General features: G+C 40.0%; 2 protein-coding genes across 2 annotated transcripts; both read right to left on the bottom strand.

Annotated features, from left to right (window-relative positions):
- Positions 1–6,373: 6,373 nt before the first annotated feature.
- On the bottom strand, positions 6,374–7,165 carry LOC147525340 (uncharacterized). Its single transcript, XM_086579161.1, has 2 exons — positions 7,094–7,165; positions 6,374–7,000 (listed from the first exon to the last, which is right to left on the bottom strand). The coding sequence occupies exons 1-2, from the start codon at positions 7,163–7,165 to the stop codon at positions 6,374–6,376; spliced, it is 699 nt and encodes a 232-aa protein (XP_086435287.1).
- Positions 7,166–7,280: 115 nt separating this feature from the next.
- LOC147525341 (uncharacterized) lies at positions 7,281–7,634 on the bottom strand. The gene has a single exon (XM_086579167.1). The coding sequence runs from the start codon at positions 7,632–7,634 to the stop codon at positions 7,281–7,283; it is 354 nt and encodes a 117-aa protein (XP_086435293.1).
- Between the last annotated feature and the right edge of the window lie 3,537 nt (positions 7,635–11,171).

An 11,171-nucleotide genomic window follows, 5' to 3' on the forward strand; every position in this document is an offset into this window, starting at 1 on the left:
AGAATGAGGAAGAAAGAAGAAGAGAAAAAAACACAGTAAAAACAAAAATTAGTTAGTTGCTTCAGAAAATAAAGAAAAGAAGTTTCCATCCAAAGAAAAGAAAAATAAAAATAAAAATAAAATAAAAACTCCAAAAAATAGAATAAAAGGAGTCAAAAGCCAAAGAAAAAGAAAAAAAAAATGGCTAAGGATGGAAACAAAGTGTAGAAGCAAAAGTAAATAACAAGGTTTTCTCTAGTTACATAATATGAAGACTCTATTATCTCAGACTTGTCCTTTTTGAATATCTATTTCCTTCCTTCTTAAACCATCTCCTAATCCCCGAAACACCTAATAAAGACCTCTAGCTCAATTAGGAATAGGTTAGTGTGATAGTAAGTGGCAGATGTGTTTGATCGACACCGGCTTCCTTGTGTGTCATTGAGATTGTAAGGTAAAGTGTGCCCATGCACAAGACTAGAGTAAATAAACTTGAGTGGAAAAATCAGAGTGCTGTATCTTGACTATTATTGTGAGAACCTACTTAAGGACGCTATTCCGAGTTTCATAAACGAACCTGCTATTGCATTTCATAGTATTACTCATTGTATATATGTTTATTATAGATGATTGATTATTATGCATATATTTGCTTAGGTTTTTGACTTGGTTATTCTTGTTCATAGCTAGTGAGATGTATAGATAATTTGGAGCATGAATAAAGAAACAATAGTTTTCTTTCTTAGTCGTTGTAGTATAGATGAAGTTTGTGAGTACCTTCACTGGAAAACTCTCACGAGGCTATAACTCGTCCACTAGGGAATTCCTAGTGGTTTAAGGCCTTGTTGCATATGGTCAATGTAATCGCACTCAGCAAAATGAGAGTAGATAGAACTCCATTTTTGGTCACTTATGCTAATTTCTCATATTTGCTTGAGGACAAGCAACATGCTGTTTGGGGGTGGTTGATAAGAGCCCAAAACTGTAGTTTTAACCCCTTAATAATCATACTTTTAGACCAATTATGTGAATAATAAGTAAGAGTTAATACTGATTACGTGTTTTTATACATTTCAAGCTTCAAAGTCTATTATATACAGAAATGTGCCACTTTAGCGAGATAAAGGAGCAATGGTTGATTGCAAAGGAGTTCTGTGATTAAAGGCCTTGATTCAAGAAGACAAAGTCTTTCTAAAGCTCGGTCAAAGCTGAAAAGTCAAAGTCAATGCGGGAAGAAACAGCACACAAAGTCAGCAGAACTTCCGAAAACCATATCTTTGGACTCCGACCTCGAAATTGGGCCTACCTTATGTCAAAACGACTGGCTCGAAAAGAGCTTTCCAATGGTCTGAGCCTTGACCCAATCAGAGGAGCAGAAGTGGACAAAACATCTATTGAAGTCAACTGCAGCTGAAGAGCCCATTTTGGACTAAAGAAATTGGGTTTTGGGCCTGATTCTCTGGCCCAAAACATGGCTCCAAGCCCATGCACGATTTTTGGATCTGAAAGTATAAAAACAAAAGCTTAGCTCTTTGTTAATGGTAGATAGTTAGACCTAGATTAGAATTAGATTAGTTAGCCTCCATTAATGAGTTTTAGAACTTAGTTTTAGAATTTCATTTCTTGTTTTAGATTAATTTCTTGAATCATTGAATATCATTCATTAGATAAATAAAATAGTTATTATTCTTGTCATTTCGATTTTTGTTATTTCAATCTATTAGATCCAGTTTTAATTATTGTTGGTTACCATCTCTTAGTTGTTAATTAGATTTTAATTATTGTTTAATTTAGATTAGGAAATTTCGAATCTTGATATTATGTTTAGTTTAGATTCATATGGAAATGATTGTGGAATGATTCTCGGCTAAACCTCCATTAGAGGGGGTTGAGAAGCCTTGATGAAAGCTTGATTCGATTATCGTGAGAGTCATCGTAATTTCTATTCCACTCTAGAAAACGATTAATTAAGCCATGAGAATGGGTTTAATCGTTCACATGCTAGTTATGAATTGGTAGAAATGTCATATGTAATTAGGGATTAGGAAGAACCAATTGTTCTGCGTAGCGATTCAATTCGATTACTGACGATTATCTCGTTAGTGAGTTAAGTTGAGTTAAGGTGGAATCAATCCCCCCCTAATTCCTTATTATAGAATCAACGTAGTATTTCCGTAGTTGAATCAATTATAATTTGTATCTTGTGGGTAGTTGCATCGTAGTATAATTCCCCCTCGTAAAACTCTCATTAGACTTAAGATAGATTAGTTAACATGAAAACATCACATGCTAAAGAACTAGGAGTGGAACGAACTTGTTACTCCACTCTATTTCGATAGATTTGAGAGTAGAAAACTATATAGACTCGTAATAAGTTTTAGTTTACTTACGTTTTGAGTTTCATCGTTCATTTCGTAGGTAAACTAGCATTTTACATTTATTAGTCAACTTGATGCAAACTCTACTGTCTACTATTCTCACCTGAATCTTTCAGTTCCATTTGTTATCTAATACTTATTCTTTTTCAGGTTTAGATTGGTTCACCGACTCGAAGACTCACCCTGGGGCCGTTTCTCTGCTCTTGCAAAGCATCCACGATTTGGGGGAAAGATCAATATCTCGTTCTTGGCTTGGATTCCGATACCATTTATCCTGTACTGTCCAATCCCTCTTTTTACAACATAAACGATCACATCCATCCCCTCTATCGAACCCCGTTGCCCCCTAAGTCTTCCAAGATTTCCATAAAGAAGGCCCAAAAGAAAATAGGTCCTCTAATTTCCCATTTGAAAGTTAAACCATCTCGTTCTTCCCACTCACACTCTTCTGCTCCTACTCGCGATAGCTCTCTAACAACCAACTTTCCTTCAATCAGTGACTGGAACGGATCCTCCATCCCTCAAATGAAGTTTCCCACAGCTCCAAAATTGTTTTCCAATGGTGATTCCTCTGATGATGATGCACTTGATGCCCGTGTCTCACATGGCCCCCAAAAGAAACTTAGGTCCGGAGACCCCATGCCCCCAGTTCCATTGTGTCCACGGTTCCCACTGCCCTTCCTAAAGCATTTGCTGACGAACGTGGGAAAGCGAAGGTGAGAGCTGAGAATGTCTCTCGACCTCCCTTTTCTGTGACGTTGAGGGGACGCCCACTGACCTCTGCGGATTCGGCGTTACGAAACTCTTTTGTGGCTCTTTCTATGTTCCAAGGTGCTCACCTTCCCTTGGATCTTGACTACTCTCGAGAAGATACTTTACCTTCACACCGCGCTTCCTTTTGTCAAAGCCTAGAACGGGTACACTCTTTCCCTTATCTTACATATTGTTTTTCAACAGGTTCTCCATTTTATTGAATATCAATTAGTGTGATGTAAAATGTGGCCAAGGCAACAACCATACTTGAGATCATCTGGAGGAGTTTCTGGTACCTCAAGTTTACAGCTGAGAGTGAAGGCATCTTTATTACGTGACAACTAGTGGCCTCTTTATTAGGACTCGCTTTCACTACGCGGTAACTAGTTGCATCTTTATTATGGTGTGATGTAAAAAATTTGCTTTCACTACGCGGCAACTAGTTGCATCTTTATTAGGACTTGCTTGTATCACGACACCATAGAACTATGTTCGTTCCCTGTTGTAACATGCTTGGTGACAATCACTTTACATCATTCAAATTAAAACATTTTGGAGTAACTCCTTTTGTCTTTTCCTTGCAGATGACTTTGGATGCTCTGTGCATATTTCGGGAGCTCAACGAAGCTTTAAGCAAAAATGAAAAGATGGTGGTGGAACTCCAGGGATCCCCGACCCGACCAGGTCTGCGGTCTAAATATGATGATGTATGCGGGCAACTCAAAGATGCCCATGCTGAGATTGATACTTTAAAGTCCAATCTCGACGCTCTGGGAAAATCCCAAGCTGTAGACCTAAAAAAAACGAGTGGCTGAGAAAGAAAAGGAACTCCACAACTGCTTTATCGGCGAAATTTCCAAACTTCAAACTCAGTATCAGCGTGAATCCCTGGAATATGTGGAGCAGATGAAAGGCCGAAAGGTGGCTCGTGTGGGCAGAACCTCATCCATTCCCGAAATTGCTATGGGAGAAACTTCCTTGGCAACTATTCGCCACATTGTCCACGAAGATCAGCCACTTACCCCTTTAGCTGAGATGGATTCTCCTATGGTTGACACCCAAGAGGAAGTTGATGTGGATTCCCTTAACGTTATTGAAAAAACCATTAAGGAAGAATCAACTCCCGGGGCTGTAGACGATACTCTAGTTGTGGAGTAATTTTACTACTATGGTGTTTACACCACTTTTGGTTTAAGACTTGTTGTTTATTTTTGTTTGTTCCGCATATCAGTCCTAGTGGATTTCCTGGTATTCCAGGCACTATCGGTTTTATCTCGAGTCTTTAGTGAACGTATGATGGTGTAATGGAGAACCGTGACAAGTCTACCACTGAACCCATCTTTTAGCTCTGTGGTAATACCTCTCTTAAGTTGCAACACTTCTCTCTGTCTAATGTGTACGCCAGTTTCTTCTCCAAGTGTCTCAAAAGCGAACTACAAGCCATTAGTTAGTAGTACAAACTGCTCTGAGGAACTATTTAAGTAGTCAATTTCTTTAGATTTCTGTGTTAAGGCTGATATCAAGTGTTATGTGTAACAGAGGAATAGTACTGCACTACTGCACCACCAGAGGAATAGTAGAACACAATTGTTTTGCCCCTCGTGACATTTCCCAATCTTTCAAAAGAATCAAAACAATGGTTATGCATTAAAAATTACCACTGAGCAACTTTCAAAAGAACCAAAACACACAACCAAACATCTAAAGAGCCAAGAGATACCAAAATACTTTGCACATTTAGGTCCCACCTAGTAGAAGCAACTTACAAAAGCTGGTTAGAATGAATTCCAATAAAACACCTTACAATGAATTCCAAGAAAACACCCTATAGCAAAAAAGACTACTATTTCTATACAGCCCCTTCTGTAGATCCAGCAGACCCAACCAAACCCAAGATACAAAATAGAAACTTGAAACTCAGTCTTTAGCCTCTCATTCTCATAATTGTAATGCTCCATTTCCCTCCTTCAATGTGGATTTTAGTTTTACCAACCACAGGTTTCCCCGAAAAAGATGTTTGGCGTGCAAACCTCGCCTATAGTAATACTAATTAACACAATTTTATGATACATCATTTTACACCACAATTTATTCATAAACTTGCTATTTATTTAGAGTTTCATATCATTAAGAGTTAAAACTTATACTCCATTTTGGAAGACAAGTTTCTTGGATTCTCGACTTTCCTTGTATCATGGAGTTTGCCTCTCGACTTTCGTCATATTTTGAATGTTGTGTATGTTGATACTTAACATTGTTCAAATAATGTGTTGTACCATCCAGGAAGTGCAATCGTGTGTAAAGAGTTTGCATCTTTCTCCATTTTAAGTTTTACCTCTGACCATAGGAGCGTCACATGGAGTCATCCAGCACTCCAGCCCATATTTTCTTAACCAAATGACAATGTTCGAATCATACCATCTGGGGATATTTTCTAATGTTAGAGTGCAGTGGATGGTACTGAGATTACAATCCACCTTTGCCCCTTAGTACCGCGGTGATTCTGTGATACAGAATGGTAGCGTACTGTTTTCATATAATTGCATTTATTCATATCTTTTGTCAAATATAATGTTATCAAGCTATACAACTGTTTCCCCCTGGTTGTGTTTCTAAGTTACGAGTCCTATCTAGCATGATATCTCCTCAGTTTATTTTGCATGCATTGGAGTACTATGTCTAGCCTTCAGTTTTTATCCGGACCGGCGCACCATGCCTAGTCTGGGGACAACTATTATTTGCCCCCAGTTTTGATTTGGACATGCGCACCATGCCTAGTCTGGGGACAACTACTATCTGCCCCCATCTTTGATTCGGATTGGCGTACCATGCCTAATCCGGGGACAACTAATATCTGCCCCCAGTTTTAATTAGGATTGGCGTATCATGCCTAATTCGGGGACAACTAATATCTGCCCCCAGTTTTGATTCGGATTGGCGTACCATGCCTAATCCGGGGACAACTAATATCTTCCCCCAGCTTTGATTCAGATTGGCATATCATGCCTAATCCGGGGACAACTAATATATGCCCCCCAACTTTGATTCAGACTAGGGTACCATACCAAGTCTAGGAACGACTATTATTCACCCCCTGTAAAACATAATCAAGATAATTTCATTTTTCCTGTATATCATTTTTCCTATACACCATATCACTTTTCGATAGTCACCATTGAACATCCTATATATATCGATGTATCTTGATAATATGTACATGTCCAGGTCACAGACTTCTTTTAAAGAGGAGGTACTACCATCCATTACATATATAAAATTTTCAACATCCTTATGTTCCACAATTTGTCTATCTCTTCTCCATTATTTCTTTTGAGCTTATAAGTCCCATTTGGCCCTACGCCGATGACATGATACGGTTCTTCCCAGTTCACCCCCAGTTTTCCTTCGTTGGGCTCCGCAGAACCCCTCCTGACCCTTCTTAATACCATGTCTCCTACCTTGAAGGCTCTCTCCTTTGTACCTTTGTTATACCTGGCATGAATCCTCCTATGATAATTTATCAATTTCATTCGTGCATCGGCTCTTACTTCTTCGGCTAATACTAAGTCTGCACTGATTATCTTTTCATTGAGGCCAGATTCTACTGCTTTAGACTTAGTAGTCATAGCCACCATCTCAGGCGGTATCACTGCTTCCATTCCATATGATAATGCAAAAGGGGATTCCTCTGTTGAACTCTGCAGAGTTGTTTTGTAAGCCCAGAGTACACTGTTCAGTTCATCTGCCCATTTCCCCTTTTTGTCTTCCAATTTGAGCTTAAGGTTATCCAAAATATATTTGTTAGATGCTTCCACTTGCCCATTACCTTCTGGGTTGTCTGGTGTTGAGAATCCTTGCTTGACCCCATATGATTGCAAGAATGCCTTGACCTTTTAACCACGAAACTGTGGCCCATTGTCTGCAATAATTTTGTATGGTAAGCCAAACCTGCAAATTATGTTTTCCCATATGAACTTTATTACCTGGACTTCCTTTATCTGTTTGAGGGTTACTGCCTCTACCCATTTTGTGAAGTAATCAGTGGCGACTAACATGAATCGTCACTTCCCTGGTGCTAATGGCATTGTTCCAACAATGTCCATCCCCCACATTGCAAAGGGTCATAGGCTGAAGATGTTGTGTAGGGGTTCAGCCAGAGCGAAAATCAGCCTAACATGTCTTTGGCATTTGCTGCATTTTTGCGAGAATGGATGTTGCCTCTCTTTTCATGTGTGGCCAGAAATATCCTTGGTTTATGAGACGGTGTGATGTAGTCCTCCCCGCTGAATGACTTCCGCATTCTCCTTCGTGCATTTCTGCTAACACTTCATTGGCTTGCCTCGGGTTTAGACAGCGGAGTAGTGGTCCTGCTGAATTCTTCCTGTACAAGTCCTCATCTAGCATGGTGTATCTTCGAGCTGTTTTCTCTAATCGCCTTCTTTCCTTAGGATCACATATCTCTTTCCCTTGAAGGTACTCTTTCATTTCAGCTGTCCAATCCTTGACTATTGTTTCTATCTGCATTATTGGATGCGATTCTTTCCATGTTCACGAATTCTTCATGTACTATACTTCTATAACTCTCCCTTCTGATCCTACCAACATTGCTGCCACATATGCCAGTGCATCTGCATGCCTATTCTCCCCTCTATTCAAATGCACAAACTTGATCGAGTTAAACTTCGCCGCAGACTCATGTAGTTCTTGGAGATATTGGACCATCCGGGGACATCTAGCTGGGAATCCCCCATTGAACTAGCACACTACTAAATTGGAGTCCGTATAAACGGTCAAGTTCGCTACTCCTGACTGTTCTGCTAATTCTAATCCTGCCAGAATTGCCTCATATTCCATTTCATTATTCGATGGATTGAATCCTAGTTTCATAGACATCTCGATTCTTGTATTCTCTGGCGTCACTAGTACTACCCCAATTCCGTTTCCCGTGCTAGTCAATGATCCATCTGTAAACACTCTCCAGCCATTAGCCATATTCCAAGGATCCGAGGTATCCGCGGACTCCACCATGTCAGTTTCTATTTCCATTTCAATTCCCCATGTTGGGTCCTCCACCAGGAACTTTGCTACCGCTTGTGCCTTTTCTGCGCTCCTTGGTTGGTACTCTATTTCGTACGAACTTAACAGTACTGCCCACTTGAGCATCCTTCCTGACTTCTTAGCTCTCAGAACCTACTTTAGAGGTAAATTAGTTACAATAATAACTGAATAAGATTCAAAATAAGGTTTCAACTTCAAAGAAGAAAACATTAGTGCTAGTGCAAACTTCTCTATCCTGCTGTATCTCTGATCTGTACCCAATAATGTTTTACTTTGGAAATACACGGGCCTTTCTATTCCTCCCTCAATTCGGACCAACACAGAGCTTATTGCGAACTCGGACACTGCCAGATATAAATACAATAGTCCTCCGGTGCTTGGTCATGACAAAATTGGGGCTTACCCCATATACTTCTTTAACTCCTGGAAAGCCACTTCGCACTCCTCGGTCCACTAAAAATCTACTGTCTTTTTCAGTAATTGATACAAAGGCTTTCACTTATCTGAAGATTTAGAAATAAACCGGTTCAATGCTGTGATCCTTCCGGCCAATACCTGCATATCCTTTTTAGTCTGCGGCGAAGGCATATTTTCTAAAGATCTTATCTGATCTGGATTTGCCTCAATTCCCCTCTGGGTGACTATGTATCCCAAGAACTTCCCTGATGAAACCACAAACGTGCATTTCTCCGGATTTAACTTCATTCTGTGTTTCCTCAAAATGTTAAATGTTTTTTCCAACCCTTGCATATGCTCCTCTTCCGTCATACTCTTTTCCATCATATCATCTATGTAAATCTCCATTCGATCTCTTCCTTATTTTGTCAGCGAACATTTTCTCTCCTAGCCGCTGGAACGTCGCTCCTGCGTTCTTCAAACCAAAAGGCATCCGGGTATAACAGTAAGTTCCCCCATTAACTACAAATCCTATTTTAATCTGATATGGTTCATACATCTTGACCTGATTGTAGCCCATTGATGCATCCAAGAAAGAGAATATTTTGAATATGGCGGTCCTATCTACCAGCTCGTTCACTTTAAGCATTGGGTAACTGTCTTTGGGACACTCTTTATTAACATCGGTGAAGTCCACACACATGTGAACCTTCCCATTTTTCTTTGGTACTGCCACAATGTTAGATAACCAAGTGGGGTACATGACTATTTTTATGATTCCAGCTCTAAGCAACTTTTCTATCTCTTCTTTGATACCATCTACATACTACAGACGTACACTCCTCTGCCTATGCTTTATCGGCTTCGCGTCTTTATTCATATTCAGTCGATGATGGGCGTACTCTGGGTCTATACCTTGTATGTCCTCTATTGTCCACACAAAAATATCTCTGTTTCTGCCCAATAATTCAACCAGTGCCCTTTTCCATGATTCTGTCAGTAAAGTCCCCACACCATTAAGATTCACTTCGTCACCATCGCTCAAATTGATCATTTCTACCTCCTCCATAGTTTTAGACTCATTCCGCGGTTGTAGTGTATCCGTGGATGGTCTTATCTGTAATTGTTATGCTTTCTCTTGGTGCTTATAACTTGTTGCTCCTCCCTTGCTCTTCACCATGTCTTTCACCGTAGCGAAATAACTTGCTTGCGCTGCGGATTGGTCTCCTCTGATCTCATAAGTCCCTGTTGTAGTAGGAAATCTAACCACTTGGTAATGGGTAGATGGGACAGCCTCATTGCATGTATCCATTTGCATCCTAACATCATATTGTATTGCGACACGATATCTACCACAACGAATGTAGTCATGACGGTGACTGGGCCTGCAGATACTGGCATATCTATCTCCCCCATTAGTTCAATCATGCTTCCATTGAAGCCATATAAATTATGTTTGGCTAATCTCAGTACCAAGGAGTCTATATGCATTTCTTCTAAAGCAGTGCAAAATAATAAATTAACAGAAATACCACAATCAATTAAAATTCTTTTGGTGAGATAGTTACCTACTAATAGTGTTACCACTAGTGCGTCGTCATGCGGAAGGCTTATCCTTTTTCTATCCTCCTCTGTGAAAGCTATGTCATTGTACCCCGTGACACTCTGTGAAATTGCCCTGGGTAGAAGACTTACTTCGCACGTTTGTTGCATCTGCATAGTCCTCCTCATCTTATCTCTTTGTTCATTCCGCGTTGGAATTTCACCATTGAATATGACATTTATGGTTCCCAGAATGCGGCAGTCCTTCGGTATTCTTTCCTCTTTTCTATTGCCCACAATAAACTCTCTTAAGTTCCCCTCATCTATCATTTTTTGGACCAACCATCACAATGCATAACACTCGTTTGTTCCATGGTTCCTTATCTGATGGTGATTGCAATATGGTTTGTCCGGTCTTTCTTCTGGATGATTCCGCGGTGGAATGTAATCTTGTCTATCCTTTATGACTCTAAATTAAATATGTCTTCTAGTGGTTTGTTCAACCGCGTATACACCCTCTCTTGGTATGGTTTTCTGCCCTTATCCTCCCGTCTCTCCCTTTCTTTGGGTCTTTCCATCTTGTAACTCCTATTTTCGTAGACCCCTTTGCCTTTCCTTTCACTTTCCCTTTCCACCGCACTAACTCATTTTCCCCCTCTTTTGATGTTCCGCAGGACATAATCTTCACATCTTATGTATTTTTCCAGTTTCGGATACAACTCTGCGAGACTTGATATTTTTTCCTCATTTCTAACGGTAGACACGTGCACCTCGCTCCCTTGGCGGACTCTGTTTCTGAATGCTATCACCGCAGTCTTCTCATCCAGATTCTCAACCTGCATAGCCTCTGCATTGAATCTAGAGACAAATTATCGTAATGTCTCCGCCTCTCTTTGCTTTACATAGAATAGCGTGGATACATCCACTCCCTTTTCTTTTGGTGGATATAGTGTGTGACAAATGCCTTCTCCATATCACTGAATATGTGTATACTTCCCACCAGTAGTCGGTAAAACCAATCGAAATCTCCTTATTTCAAACTTGCCGGGAAAAGCATACACCATA

This window comes from Coptis chinensis, chromosome 1, assembly GCF_015680905.1.
Source record: "Coptis chinensis isolate HL-2020 chromosome 1, ASM1568090v1, whole genome shotgun sequence".
NCBI lineage: Eukaryota > Viridiplantae > Streptophyta > Magnoliopsida > Ranunculales > Ranunculaceae > Coptis > Coptis chinensis.